General features: G+C 39.0%; 1 protein-coding gene across 2 annotated transcripts in view; it reads left to right on the forward strand.

Moving 5' to 3' along the window:
- The first annotated feature begins 1,441 nt into the window (after window positions 1-1,441).
- Window positions 1,442-15,992, forward strand: part of ABCB1 (ATP binding cassette subfamily B member 1) — a 108,190-nt gene continuing 93,639 nt past the window's right edge. The window contains exons 1-3 of one of the 2 annotated variants that reach the window (XM_059934003.1): window positions 1,442-1,720; window positions 2,260-2,333; window positions 7,340-7,400. In XM_059934003.1, coding sequence (XP_059789986.1) covers window positions 2,266-2,333; window positions 7,340-7,400 — 129 coding nt within the window. In that variant the 5' untranslated portion in view covers window positions 1,442-1,720; window positions 2,260-2,265. The remainder of the gene's footprint in view (window positions 1,721-2,259; window positions 2,334-7,339; window positions 7,401-15,992) is intronic. The other variant, XM_059934002.1, reaches the window with a different exon arrangement.

The raw sequence follows: 15,992 nt of genomic DNA on the forward strand, positions 1-15,992 counted from the left end.
ATAAACTAGGAGTTTGGGATTAACATATACACACTGTTATATATAAAATAAACAGTGAAGACCTACTGTATAGCACAGGGAGGTGTATTCTACATCTTGTAATAACCTATGATGGAAAAGAATCTGAAAAAGAATATATATATGTAACTGTAACTGAATCACTTTACTGTACACCTGAAACTAACACAACATTGTAAATCATCTATACTTGAATTTTAAAAATAAATCCTGCATTGTTTTAGGGAGGATTTAGGGGGGATTCATTTTCAAGAATACAAAATGTATAAAAGGATCACATAAACTAAAGGTGGGACAAGGTAAAACAGAACTGGAAACAAAGAGCAGAGGCACGAATCAGATTAAGAACACATGGGAGAAAGAGGAACTCTTCATACATTTGCCCCAGGTGGAACACAGGGTTGGTGTTATGCCTTTAAATAGTTGGGCCCATGCTGTACACACACATATACAATTAGAACACAGAGAAAATGAGTGGCTTGTTAGAGGGTCTAATTAACAGTTTGTAAAGAAAGAAACCTTATCGCATGGCTAAGAAAAAAAATCAAGGCAAGGAAAATCTGGAATAAAGGATGGAAAGAAAATTATGGCTTTGAAGTATGAGTTACTTAGAGAAAGTATGGAAAATACACTATGCAGTAAAAAAATAAAAGGATTTTCTTCCTTTATACTTTTGCGTTGAGCTGAGAGTAACTCCTGTAACTTGGAGACCGCAGACAAAAGGTTACAACATCCATTTCCCCTGGGTTGATAAGTATGAAAAGCTCCGATGTGAGTTAACTCTGCTTTATGAATTTGAATTGTGAAGATAGCACTTACTTTTCAACAACTTGAGGAAAAGAGAGGACCAGAAAAAACTGTAAATGGTAACAGTAAATATGGAATTAAATTACCACTAACGTAATATGCTAAAATACACTTAAAGAATCCGAATTAAAATATGAGTTTTAAAACGCCTTGAGAAAAACATGGACATTCCCCTGATGGCTACAATCCGAAAATATTACATTCTTTTAATTACATTTCCACCCTGAAATGTCCGTTTCGACTTATACGTTTTTAAAAAAAAATCTTCCTATTTCTATTTCTCTTCAAATAAAACATGAACAGATACACCTTAGAAACTGTCTAACATACTGAAGAAAGACTTGCAGAAAAATTTCACCTGGCCTTTTTAAAGGTGCTACTTGGAAGGGAATTTTAACTCGTTCTAACTACAGAATGGGCAGTAGTATCTACTCGAGCCACAAGGAGCGAATTGTATATTCACATTTATATCTATCTATCTACACATACTTGGGTGGATATGGAGACTTGTTTGGACTTGTACAGACAGGACCCTGTAAATGTGCAAGTCCTTGGTGAGTCAGCTGATAAGCGTTCCTCTACTCACCCTTTTGCTGAGGGGCAACAGAAAGCGAGGACATTCCTCCAGCAATTCCAACCTGTTTCGTAACTTGTCGAGCAATCTGCGTTCAATCGAGCGGTCCCGAGCGGTCCGGCTGATTGGCTGGGGAGCGGAGCACCGGGGTGTGGTCTGCGCGCTCTCTACGCCACGGGAAGCCCGGAGGCGTTTGAGTAGCGGCTCCTCCAGGCTCGGCGGTGGAGGCCGCTGCCCGCATCCGCCGCGACTTTCCGCTGGAGTCTGAATCTCTTCTTCCAAGATTCACGTCTTAGTGGACGTTCCAAGAGAAAGCCCGAGGTAGGGAAGCGCGAGGCTGGGGACTCGAGGGAGACGGTTCGCGGGAAGGGTGGGCTCTCCAATTTCCTGAGCTTGGTCCCTGTGGGAAGAGGGCTTCGGAGGAGAGGGAGGGGGGATTCCACTTGGCAAGTCTAAGGGGACCAAGTGAGGTGAGACTTATTCTCAGTCGGGGAGCTCCTGGGGCACCCCAGCTCCTAGTTTTCGGTGCTAGCCACGCGCGTCCTGGAGTGTGCTGCCCTGAGCCCGCAGAGTCAGCGCGGTGTCGGAAGCCGGGCTCTGAGCCCGCGGGCTGGTGGACGGCGAGGGGAACCGGGAGGCAGAGACGCAGTGGAGGCGGGCAGAGTCCGGGCCGCGCCGCACCCCTGCAACTCTGCTCGTGTGCGGAGGCAAGTTTCTGCGGGGACCATCGCGCCTACGAGCGGCTGGAGCATCAGGGCGAGCGCCCCGCCCTTCCGCTCCTCGCGCGGGACTCAAGTTCAGCCTCACCTCCGCCTTCTGCGAATCTTGCGTTTGGCTAATCGGCTGTGGTTTCTCCTCAGGTCGCGATGGATCTTGAAGAAGGCCGCAGTGGAAGAGAAGGGGGGGACAACTTCTTGAAAAGGGACAAGAAAAGGTAGTCTGTTTCATTTTCAGACTTTACGTGGCTTGAGAGATTTGGGAAATTTGTTTCTAGCCTCCAGCTCTGAAATAAATGATCAGCTGATGATGATGATGATGTTTATCTTAAATGCAAGCAGTTGCAGAAGTTGGCTGGCTGAGTTGAGCACAGCATTTGCATGGTGAGCTTCTGCCTCAGCTTTCTGGTCCCATACAGGCCAGTGCTCATTTCCTTTTGGGTGTTTTATAACCTTCTGCTTTACAAGTGATGTTGGTCGCCGACGAGCCTGAATCATGTGCTGCTTGTGTTCTGCTTTGTGGTTCTTTGTTCCTTCTGGTAAAGCAGTCACATAAACATTGCATGTTTGTGGCATGGCAGATGAGACAGAAAGCCACAACTGCATTTAAGCATATTTTTATTTTAAGGCAATGAATAGCTGACCCTTGTAGAAGAAATTGTGAGAGGAGTGTACTACCAAAGAAGTTACTAGAATGGTGTGAAATTATCCTGATTATTTATAGAGTTGGTACTGTCACCACATAGGGAAAATAACTGTCTTAAGTGAATTTTGATCACAATGCAGTGTCTGTACATGAAATTTAAACTTTTGCTCAATAAGCTTTTTGTTAGTAATAAATTGTAAAATAAAACAATTTAGTAAATATATTAATATTATTAGAAACCAAGCTTTGCAGTGTAAGAGAAAAGAAATACAAATGTGGTCATTAAATAAGCTTTTTAAAAACAATGTTAAATTTGAATTAGAAACTTCAGTGTGATTTCATGATTTTTTTTTAATAGTTCGGTTTCTGTCCACTGAAAGGGATAGCGGCAAATCGCACACTTAGTGTCAGATCTTGGTTTCTCAATATCGTTCATTACGAAAAGGAATCTGCGCCCCATAGAGAAAGGGCTAATACCAATTGAGCCTGAGCCTGGAGTATCTTTGTGGTACCTGAAAACAGTTAGTGGAGTTCAGGGCAGTTGTCAAAAAGGACCCAGGAGCTGGCTTGAAGGGGCTTCCACTGGCCGAATCTGGGACAGTTTGAGCGTCAAAAAGAATAATGACTGTACTTGATTGTGAAATACTGAATAAATGAATTCTTAATAAAATTCTGAGAGGAGGAGGAAAACTAAGGGTGAGAGAAGTAGAGAGAGAGAGAGAAAAAAAAACTTCTTTACAGAAAAATGCCAGCTATCATATTGAAACCTGCATTGTTATAATTGATTTGGGCAAGGATTTTTAATGCATCCTAAAGCGCTCAGAGAAATGTTGAATCTAAGAATTATCCACAATTCTTAATTGGAAAAAGGAAAGTGTGGTTTTCCAGTGGAGAGATTTTGCAGTTAGGAACCTTAACCAAGTGATCAGACCTGGCCTGGCTCATGGTGGAATAGACTTAAGTGACACGACATCACCAGGGAAGTATGTTTGCAAATCATTCAGTGAATCCAATCAAGCTTCCAGACTAATGCTGTCCAATAGAAATATAATGTGAACCACATTTTTAATTATTAAGTTTCTAATAGCAACATTTAAAAAGTAAAAAGAAACAGGTGAAATTAACTTTGAAAATATATTTTAGGGATCCAAGTATATACAAAATATTATAATTTCTACATGTAATCAGAATTTTTAACAAGAGAGTTTACATTCTCTTTGTCATACTAAGTCCTCAAATCTGGGTATTTCATACTTACTGCACGTCTCAATTTGGACTAAGTTTGAAACAGACATATCCAAGATGTGGGACATTTTATAAGACGTCTGTTTTTGTTACTATGAAAAGTCAATGTTTGGCGGGGGTAGGTGGGGAGGAGGACTTCTAGATTTAAAAGAGAGACTAAAGAGACAAAACCACCAAATGTGATGTGTGAGCCTTTATTACATCAGTTCCAAAAAAGGAAAAACCTATAGAAAACATTCTTGGAAATTTTGAATGTGGATTGGATATTAGCTGATATCAAATTGCTGTTAATTTTATTATATGTGATAATGGTAGGAAAACATGTGAAGTGCCATGATGTTTGCAGCTTACTTTCAAATAGTTCAGCAAAATTTTAACAGTTATAATGTATACTTTGTTATGCAGATAAAGAAAATATGGTCAAAATGTTCACAGTTGTTGAATCTAGGTGAATTTATGGGTAGACTTATTACTGTTCTTTTGATTTTTTTTGTTTATTTGAAAATTTGCGTAATAAAAAATTCCCAAATAAACAAAAAGAAAATAGATTACAAAAAGTGGAAGGTAGATATTTCCCATTTTGTTTTTGATTTTTAAACTTGGTACCTTAAACAACTATGTATTTTTGACACAAACACTTAGGGATATTGGAGTAAGAAGTATTAAGGGTATGTGGAAGGAAATGATAAAGACATTTGACAGGTTGTTGGTTTCCAGAAGTGGAGGAAAGGGGGGCAAAGTGGGTGAAGGGAGTCAAAAGGTACAAATTTCCAGTTATAAAATAAGTCATGGGGATGTAATGTACAGCATGGCAACTATAGTTAATAATACTATATTGCATATTTGAAAGTTGCTAAGAGAGAAAATCTTAAAAGTTCTCATCACAAGGAAAAATATTCTGTGACTATGTATGATGACAGATGTTAACTAGACTTACTGTGGTGATCATTTCACAATATATGCAAATATCAAATCATTCTGTTGTACACCTGAAACTAATGCAATGTTGTATGTCAGTTACACCTCCATTTTTGAAAAAGATGTTCAATAAATATTTGTGGGACATTTACTTATATTTATTCTTCAGAAAATAAAATAGAGTCCATATTTTGAAAAACAGAAAAAAGATTAGTTTGAGCCTGCACATACCTTCATTTTATTGTTGATTCTTATCATGGCCTACAGACTTTTTTTTTTCAAACTAGAAATTGTTTTTTTGGTTAAGTAGCTCTTATTAAATTGTGCTCACCATTACTGATTTTAATCTGTTCTTAATAAAACTATATATTTTTATATATATAGTTTATTGAGTTTTGAGCAGTTTTATTGAGATATAATTGACCTACAAAACCTGTAAGTTTAAAGTTTACAGCGTATGGTTTGGCTTATAAATATTGTGAAGTATTACCACAACAAGTTTAGCAAACGTCCATCATCTCATGTAGATAAAAGAAAAAGAAAAATTTCTTCTTATTGTGATGAGAACGTTTAGGATCTACTCTCTTAACTTCTATATATATGTGTGTATATATATATATATATATCATACAGCAGTGTTAACTGTAATCATCTTCTTGTACATTACATCTCCAGCACTTTTTTATTTTATAACTGGAAGTTTGTACCTTTGGACCAGCTGCCTCTCATCCCTTCTCCCCCCTCTAATAACCACAAATCTTATTTCTTTTTCTGTGAGTTTTTTTTTAAACTATATTTGAAATTATAAAGAAGCACGTGGCTTTGCTAATAGGTATAATGCTTGGGTAGTAGTACCACTTGGCATATTTGTATTTGTTAAGATTCTTTATTAAAATGAGGCTTGATAAGCAACTTTTGCTATTTGTCAGCACTGTGTTTGAGCGGATGGGGATAAATGAGTCTTCTAGGAGGGGTGAGAGTCAGTTTATATGTGCATTTCCTTGCAAGGCAGTGTCTCAGAATTCTGAGGTTGCACCAGATAGCCTGGTGTTTGGGAGTTAGACTTTTCAGTTTCAATCTTGGCTTTGTTCTAGCTGTGTGACCTTGGACAAATTAGTTAACTCTTCTCACCTGCAGTTCTCTTGTCTTTAAAGGAAGGACAAAAATGTGCCTGCCTCACAGAGATTAAGATTAAATGAGGTCCTGTATGGGAAGTGTTTACTTAGCCAGTGTCTGGAACATTATAAATCTTCAGAGTAGCTGCAGTTTTAGAGAACGAAAAAATAAATAAAAAGCTTAGAGCTAAAACTCAATTATGTATGGCTATTTTTCTCCTTTCATCCTGATTCCAGGGATACTGAAACCAAGCCTTTACTGGGAATAGGGTGGAACCAAATCTGAAGAGTTATGTTTGTGTATTTTGTGTGTTTTTATGTCCCTCGAACATTACTCCAAAGCCAAATATGGGGTAGACGCTGGATTTTTTTTTTTTTTCTTTAGAAGTTGCTTCAACTCTTTGACTTTGCTTAGCGTAAAGAACAAAGACAAAAATGAATTTACTTTTTGAACTTGAAAAGCTGTGTAAAAATAATGTAATTCTTCCCTGAAGTAGTCTTTCTTTTATAAATATGAAAATGTAGATGCGGAGGCTAGTTTTGGTTGGTTTGCTTTCATATGCTAGGTGGCAGTTACATAGAATAGAAAACTAGTTACAGAGTTTTGAATCTGTGCTCAAAATACTTCACCTTCCTATCTCTGCCTGAGGACCGCTTTCTTGCAGTTTACAAACCATCTTTTTTGATGGTAGTTTTTCTAGGTTGCATTTATTGCCTTAATGGTCCATTTAGGGCTCCAGACATCTTTTCAGAATTAGATTTACTCAAGGAAAGTGATTTAATTACCTTTCTCAGGATAATTTATGCCCTGCATCTCTTTGCCACTACTCTCCACTAGGTAAAGGGAATGATTAAGGATAATATCTAGGTAGATAGATAGACTAGCTGTCTGCTGCTAGAATTACTCAGATGATAATTAAGGGGATTAAGTCTGGAGAGCATGAATGATTTTCTAATTAGAAGAAAAACAGGAAGCTCTCTTTTTTTAGTATTATTTTTTCTAATGCAAAAGTCTTGTGTCTCTGTGTATTCACCATAGAAAATTAGGAAATATCAAAGGCACAAGGAAGAAAATATTTTGGTAGAAATCTCAACACCCGGTGATAACCACATGTATAGATTTCTAAGGTATATGTAAACATACTTAAACTTCATAAATGGGATCATATTATAACCTGTTTTTTTAATAACATTGTAGACATGTTTCTTTGTCCTATTTGTTATTAAATATAAGCTCTATGTTAATTGGGTAATTAAAGATTTATATAGTTTTTAAAGTTTTATGTAATTCTATTGCTAGGTTTTTCAGTAAAAAAGATGAGAAGAAAGAAAAGAAACCAACTGTCAGTACTTTTGCAGTGGTGAGTTTGAATGTATTCACTATTCAAAGTGCTTTGGAAATTTGACTTCTCCTGATCTAGATAAGAGGTATTTCATCTGGTATAATACTTTCTTGGAGAGAAATTTGTTTGTATTTGTTAATGGAGAGGTAAAATGAATTCGTTTAATTTAGTTTGTTTTCAGGGGAATGCCAATCATAACTTGCCGTGTACATTGAGCCTCCAGACTCACCCTTCCTAGCCTGGATTTCAGTATTCTCCTAGTTAGTTATGTCGCCAGTGATATGTTACCTATGCAAGCACTTCTCCCAGTGATGGTCTCAGCCATCTAGATAGAGGAAACCAGCCATGTGGAGCGTGGATCAAAGAAAAAACGGGGTACCCTGTCGACAAGGGCTCTAATCCTGGCGGGTTTGAGGTCAAAGTCCCAGACACTCATATGATAGAAGTTAGCGGTGGATTATTTATTAGTATGACTTAGTACATATCATTATTCTTCTGTGCTGAATAATTGAAAATCTGGAATTTGAAAACCTTAATATAATTAATTCTTTATCTTATTTTCTGGTTTCATGGAATATAATTAATTCTTTATCTTATTTTCTGGTTTCATGTAGCTGCTTAGAAGCTTTTCTTTAATCAGATTTGGATTAAGACAGGCTGGTTGATGGTCTTTCTCTACCTGGATCCTTTTTTTTTTTTTTCTCCCTGAGAATACAGATTTAGGTGAACTGTGCAAGTAGAACCTGGAAGACTACTGAACCAATTAAGTCTTGGAGTGCACACTTTATAATTCAGGCATAACACACCAAACAATTCTAAAATGTGTGTGTGTGTGGTGTTAGGGGGGATAGTCCATCTTGTAAAATGAATATTAGTAAATTGAACAAAAAAAAGCTTATAGGCAGGAAAAAAGAGTTGCCTTTTACACTGAGCACTCTGAACTTCCTCTTCCTGCGCTGCAATTGCTCTTGCTAAAGTTCCACCTTTGAGTCTGTTTCCACTCTCTTTGGAATTTTGGGGAAATGAGGCTATGCACTTGGGTCCTTCTCAGAAAGACTACTTGAATAATCAAGTGACAGTTTTTATTTGTTTTAGATTTCATTCTTATACTAAAAGAAGCTTTGATGTTAAAATAGGGTTTATTGCCAAGTTCTATTAATTTCCGTTCTATCACTTGGAGACCAAAATATTTCTTTTGTAATTTTGTTTTATAAGTAACTTAAAAAATTAGTCTTCTGTTTTAGAAAATTTAACAGACCTAATATATAGAAGTAATAACTATCAATACAATTGAGCCCACGAAAGAGTAAACATCTGGAGTTTGAAGGCTAATAATTATAACATAAATACAGCTCTTTATGCCATGTGTTGCACTAAGTACTTCCTAGATGAACGCATTTAATCTTTACAACTCCCTTGAAGATAGATACTATTTTTATTCTAATTCTACAGATAAAGAAAGTGAGGTGAGTCTTACTAACTTGCCCAAGAATCCTCAACAGGGCCAAGATTCAGACCTAGGAAATTCATGTTGTAAATCTCAGTGCTCAGGATGGCATAGAAGGAATATATTCTAAGCCTTTTGAGGAAAAGCTATACTATTTAAGTGGCTTTTTCTCATGCCTTTTTCTTGAAGAGCTGACATAGTTAACTGTGAACTTGTGTATAAAACCCATATAGACAGGGACATATTAAGAACATTTAACAGTAAAATGCTGATGCTATTGGCATTGCTGATTAATAAAAATTTCCAGCTAAGACAAAAACTGATATGTGTTGGGGCTTTCCAAGAACCCCAGGTTTGATGATTCACTTGGAGGACTCACAGGACTCAGCATATTGCCATACTCGTGGCTAAGATTTACAGCAAAATCAGCAATGGGCATAGGAAAGAGGGAGAGGTCCAAGAGAAGCCCCCAATGTCTTATCCCAGTGGAGTCAACTTTATTCCCCCAGCAATGAGTTGTGACAACACGTGTGAAATGCTGTCTGTCAGGGAAGCTCATTAGAGACTCAGTGCCCAAGGGTTTTTGACTGGGGGCTGATCATGTAGACGCAGCGTGTACCAAAATTCCAGACTCACAGAACGAAGGCAGACCTTCAGCATAAAGCACATTGTTTGTACAAATAGTTTGGCCACTTTTATCAGTTAGGGTTATGGTTACTCTCCCCAAAATCCAAATTCTAGATGCCAGCCAAGGGCTAACCTTGAATGCAGTCTCAGGCTTGCAACGTTCACTGTTTTCTGTACACCATCCCTGTTAACTTTTTTCTACTAGAAGACTTTTTGGCAGTCTTGAGAAAAATGATGAAAAAGAGGTAAGGAATAGATTCAAATTTTTCTACTGGCCTTTATTTTATTTCTGTCAGGCTTTGTTTCAACATTTACAGAAACACAAAAGTTGGATAAAATCTAAAACAAGTGAGGAAATGGGACAACTGGAAATTAGGGCGGAAAAAATACAAGTTGGGCTACACTTCTTACACAAAGCACTCCTTAAGGATCAAACACTCTTGCTGCAGATTCAACTCTGATCTTTCTACTTTATGTATCTTACTGAAACATTAATTTTTTTTCTAAATAGAGAATAGGTGGCAATGTTAAGTGCTTCCTCTGTGCCAGGCATCTGTTAAGCACCCATGTGTATTATTTAACTTCATCCTCACAGTGACCCTGTGATGTAGGAACTTGTGTTATTCTTATGGTCCAGATGATGAAACAGACTCAAGAGAGGTTTAAGCGATGTATTCAGTCACACAGTCACATAGCTAGTAAGGGGAAAGGCCCAGAATTTTGCCAAGATCTGCTTACGCTACATCCAGAGCTTTTAACAACTTTAATCATTTATGATAGTATGTGGTTGGTTAAAATTTTATTTGCCTGGGATTGAAGGGTTCTTTGTTGATGCTGTTATCTTCTGGCCACTTGGTCATTCTTCACTGGAGACTTTACCACCTTGCTCAGTGTCTCCCTCTCCACCCCTGGTACTCCTACTATCTTGGGTGAGTTTTATGGTGTTATAAGGATAACCGCTCTTTGACCTTCACAGCGGCAGTAATTTTTCCCTCCCCTTTATTCCAGCCACCCACTCACATCCTGGATTTTGCTGTTACTTGGAACTGTTCTACCTCCAAAGTGCCATTCTGAAGCAGCCAGATTGAATTAGCCAGCCATCTCATCTCTCTTCAGTATGCTCACTGTTTTCCTTGGATCTTGAGTCCACTGACCCATCAGTTTCCCATCAGCCCCTTCCTGTTTCCATTCCCTTTCTTATCAGTTTAGAGCAATGGTCATCACTTTAGTGATACTCTTGCCTGAACTATAAACTTTCTTTCACCTGTCACTTGTCATGCCCAGCCCAGGCATAATCAGCCATCTGCCTTCTTGGTGCCTGAACCCCGACAGCTGATGGGTGCTGGAGAAAAATCTCGCAATAGGCTGTATCCCACACAAATCCTATTCCTCCTCTTCTCGCTGAGTATGTTAAACCTCTACTCAAATTTCCCACTTCTCCCCACCTAACCCCAACTCTTGGTGGATGACCTCTTTTTTTTATTTCACAAACCAATTGGAAGCCACCTGACAGAAGTTCCTCAGGTCTTCTCTCCCAGTCTGACAAACATACCTGTACCTGGATCAGTTGCTTCTTCCTTCCCTCCTCTTATAACAGGAAACATTTGGTTCTTAAATCTAATCACCCACTTGTACACTGTACTTTGGCTCCTATATCCTCTGCCTTCTCAAGGACCTTACGTTATTATTATTATTATCCTTTCTCTTCTGTATCCTCAATCTCTTCCTCTCATCTGGGTCTTTCCAATTGGTATTTACATGTCACCTGTCTTTCATGTCACTCATGTCCTCCTTAAAGCCATCTCCTCTAGCTTGCTTCACAAATAGGAGCTGCCTTTGCTCTCTGTTTCACCTCCAAATCACTTCTTAACATATTATAATTTGGCTTCTATCTCCAACACTCACCAAATTCAGTGGACAGTCTCTCCTGACCTTTAAGTAGCACCTGACACTGTGCACCGTATTCATTCCTCTTGTTTGCATCTGTGATGCCACAGTCTGCTCATTTTCCTCCCAGTTCTTTGGTTCTTTTCTTGTGTCATCTTTGCCGGTGAACTTAGAGTTCTCAACCCCTAATCCCAGGGGCCAGTGATAGTGTTGGCAGTTCTCTAGTTTCACATGACCATTTCCAAATCGTTTTCATGCAAAACTCCATCCCTGTTTGAGTTTGGTTCTGGACAATTATAATACCTTCTATCCATTTTCAGTGATACCCTCTACTAATTTCTAGTTACTTTTGCTCCTCCATTGAGGACCTTGTCGTTTGATTGCTTCTACTTCGTTCGCCTATGCTCTCATCATTCTTCTGTTTTGGTAACCTTATTAATGCCTCCTAAGCTCCACATTCTTTGACCTCTTCAGTTCCAACAACCTTCATCCCTGCCTTCCTTTAGTAAATTACACTGTGGACAAAGACCTTTGGTTTATCATCTGGGTGGACTCCCACCTCTAATGCTGTAAACTCAAATGGATGTCTTCTTCTACCCCTGCTTATGATCCTTCTTGCTTGGCCATTGTTCCTTATTATCCATTTTTTGACATTGTGTATTCATTTTCTATTGCTGTCGGAACAAAATACCGCTAACTTAGCGGCTTAAAACAACACAAATGTATTGTCTTATAGTTCTGGGGCCCAAAGTCTCACTGGGCTAAAGTCAAGGTGCCAGCAGGGCTGGATTCTTCTGGAGGCTCTAAGAGAGAATCTGTTTCCTTCCTGGTTCAGCTTCTACAGGTTTCCTGCCTTCTTGGACTTGTGGCCCTTTCCTTACTTCACTCCACCCTCTTACTTAGTGTTCCTCCTACTACTGACTCTGATCTCCCTGGCTCCCTCTTATAAGGACGCTTATGATGACATTGGGCCCACTTGGGTAATCCAGGATAGTTTGCTCATCTCAATATCCTTAATGTCTGCAGAGTCATTTTTACCATGTGAGGACACATATTCACAGGTCCCTGGGATTAAGACGTGCACATGCTTGGAAGCCGGAGCATTTTTCTGCCCTCCTACACCTGGTCAAGACTTGACTCTCTAAACCACTCTCTTACCTCCTAGTGCCCCTCGTCCATGTTAGCGCTTCTAAAACTTATTCTACCCACAGTAGCCACATCAGATCACCTCCGTTCCATCCTTCAAACCCTCGAATGCCTTTCCTTTACACTTTGACCTCTGTCTCTGTAATCTGTTATCTGATCTCTGTCTCATCTCTGATTTCACGGCAGGCAGATCTCCTTCACCCTCTTCTTGCCACAGTGGTAATTATGTTTGGTCCTTGAAACACACTGAGCTTGTATTCACCCCAGGACCTTTGCATTTGTTCTTTCTGCCTGGAACCTCTGTCCCCAGATTGTCACATGACTTTTTTCTTCCTGTCACTGAGGACTCAGCTCAGATGTTGCCTTTTCGTAGAGACTTTCCCCGCCCAGCCCATCCGAACCCGCTGGCGCTGCCTGTCACTGTGGCACATCATCCTGTGTGATATTTCTTCTGAATACTTAACCACTGTCTGATTTCTTGTTTATGTTTGTCTTCTTTCTGAATCTAAGCTCCATGAGGGCAGGTGGTTTTGTGTGATTTCTTCCTTGCTGTGCTCCAAGTGCCTAGAACAGTGCCTGGAACTTTAATAGGTACTTAGATACTGAATGACTGTCGAATGCGTCTATTCCCTCTTGTACTATTTGCATACTAGTAAAATGTAATGTAAGTTTTATGAGGACAGGTAGCTTGTCTTACTCAAGCTACCTGTCCTCGTAAAGCTTGTCTTAGCTTGTCTTACTTGTTGCCAGTACCTAGAACGGAGCTTGATCCCTGTTTGGTGCTTAATAAATATGTTTTGAATGTTGAGTGAATGAATGAATGAATTCGCTGACTTCTGCCTCCTCCCAGGCACCATGGTAAGATCATGTTTGCCCTCTTGCCTGCTGAATATTACCTAAACCACTCCCCTGCCAGGACCTTCTGCTTCTTTGCCCTGGGAAGTCCATCCCTTGGCTTTCACTGCTGAACATTCTTCCTCCTGTATGGTTCTGGTTCACCCCCTCTCTTCCCTGTCAACATCTGACCAAACATTTTCCATTTCCTTGTATTTAAAGGGGCTCTGATTATAATGAAACTCCTGTTCTACATTTCACCTGATGTGTTACAACATTTTTTTGTCTACCTGCCCCCTCACTGTAAGCTCCTGAAAAGTTTTATTAACTTTTACGTTTCTAAAACCGATAACAGTACCTGCTTGTGTTGTATATTATTATATCCTATGCCTAATAAAGTTTCTTTCATTAAGTATCGTTTTTAGCTTCATTACAGCTATGTGAAGCTTTCTGTGTATATGAGTATTTTCCTTATTTTATAAATGTAGAAACTGAAGCTCAAGGTTATTAAGAGATTTTTTTTTTCCCCAGAGTCTCCTTCCTAGTATATAACAGAGGTGGGACATTGCACTGAGGCTTTTGTCCTACTCAGCATTATGTTACCACTTTCCTCAAATCTTCTTGCCACTTTCCCTCCAGAAATCAGTCTTGCCTCACCTCACAAATAAATATGAGGTTTGAACTCTCTCAACTTTGTCCTCGTTCTCAGATACTTGTTTGTATCTGTGCTCACTTTTAGCTCATTTCTTCTAGCCTGAGATGAAGAGACAGACATACCTTTGTCTGTTGGAGAACCATCCTGCTTTTACAAAGTTTTATTTTGATTTTTCAAACATATAGAAAGGTGCAATAGTAAAATTCATACTCATGTAACCATTATCTATAACTAATAATGGTTAACATTTTGCCACACATTTCACCTGGAATTAGAGATTTCATGATGTTTTGTAAGTAACTACCTCTGTTTACATCTCTTAAAAATTTTCCTACCAAACATTTTCCTCTAAAACATAGTACAATGATCATATTTAACAAAATGAACAGTAATTCCATAATACTATCTAATAGTCAGTTATATTCACATTTTTCTAGTTAGCTCCCCCAAATGTCTCTTGCAGTTGATTTGTTCAAAACAGGATCCAGTCAGTGATGATATTTGAATACTGTGTCTCCTGAGTCTAGAACACTTCTCCTGTTTTTTTTTTTTTTTTTTTTTTTTTTTGGGCTGCACTGCACTGCTTGTGGAATTTTACTTCCCCGACCAGGGATCTAATCTGGGCCCTTGGCATTGAGAGCGTGGAGTCCTAACCACTGGACTGCCAGGGAATTCCAAATTTTTCTTCTCTTTTTAAATGACATTGACCTGTGAAACGAGGTACCAATTGTCCTATAGAACGCTTCACTTTCTGGGTGATTTTTATTACTTCCTTATGGTGTCATTTAACTTGTTATTCCATGCCTTGCATTTCTTATATGCTAAAAGTTAAGTCTAAAGGTTTTAATACACTCATGTTAAGTATTTTTGGTAAGAAGTTGTATAGGGGATGCTGTGTACTTCATGTCTCATCACACCTGGAAACATCAAATGTCAGGGTATTCTACTTTTCTATGATACCAAGTTTGATCACTTGGTGAAGGTGATGACAGATTGGATCCCTCGACTGTAGAAGGATGTCTACCCCTTTGCAACTATGTGGGGTCTTGGGGCATCAGGGGATATCTTGTTTCTCCTAATAGTTATCGTGCCCATTGATGATCCCTCACCCCAGGTTCTCGAAATAATTACTTCTCTTATTTCCTAAGACGTTGCTCTATCTCAGTTTTCTTCCTGTGTTTTCACCAATGGTCTCTTTGACTGATTTACCTATAGATGTGTATATGATTTCACGAAATAGTTTTCCCTTGACATATCCCCCTGTAGTAACCATTCTCTCTCTTGCTTTTGTCCCAAGATCATGAAAAGGACAGTCAGCATGCTATCTACTTTACTTCGTCTCCAAATTATTCTTAATCCCACTCATTATTTCTTGCTAGATGATCTTGTCCACGCCCATGACTTCTGCTACATACGCTAGTGTCACAAAAGTACTCTTCAAACTGAATTTTCTACATGTATTCCCTGGATGGGCATGAAACAGGACCGAATGAGATTTCTCTGCCCCTTCTCTGTCCCCTTCCCCCCATATCTTTGCCTATTCTGGTTTGCCCTGTCTCAGTGAAGGGTGCTTCTTGGTCAGTTAGCTTCTTCCTGCTGCTTCTATACCTCACACCCCAAGCTTGGGAGACCCCAGTCTTCTCTGGGCACACTGTGATCATTCTTGCCTCAACTTAACTGTCCTTTCTGGTTGGAATGCCTTCCTCCTTGCTTTTAAGCCCTTGCTAAACTGTTAAAGCTGGGAGGAAGCATCACCTTCTCTATGAAGCTTTTCCACAAAGGAGGGAATGACCCATTCGCTCAATTTTGTATCTGCTCTACTCTGTATACCATGCTGTCAAGGCATGCAGAATATATATTGAATATACTTTTTTTGCTTTGCCTTCATCCTTTAAACACTCTGGAAGTGGGAGTTGTAACTTTGGTATTTATTTCTGGCTTTTTTCAGTCATTGAGTAGGCATTTAGTAAATGTTTATATTCATGGCCTGCTTGCTTTTATTATAATAGCCAGT

This window comes from Balaenoptera ricei, chromosome 9 (genome assembly GCF_028023285.1).
Source record: "Balaenoptera ricei isolate mBalRic1 chromosome 9, mBalRic1.hap2, whole genome shotgun sequence".
In the NCBI taxonomy this organism is placed as follows: domain Eukaryota; kingdom Metazoa; phylum Chordata; class Mammalia; order Artiodactyla; family Balaenopteridae; genus Balaenoptera; species Balaenoptera ricei.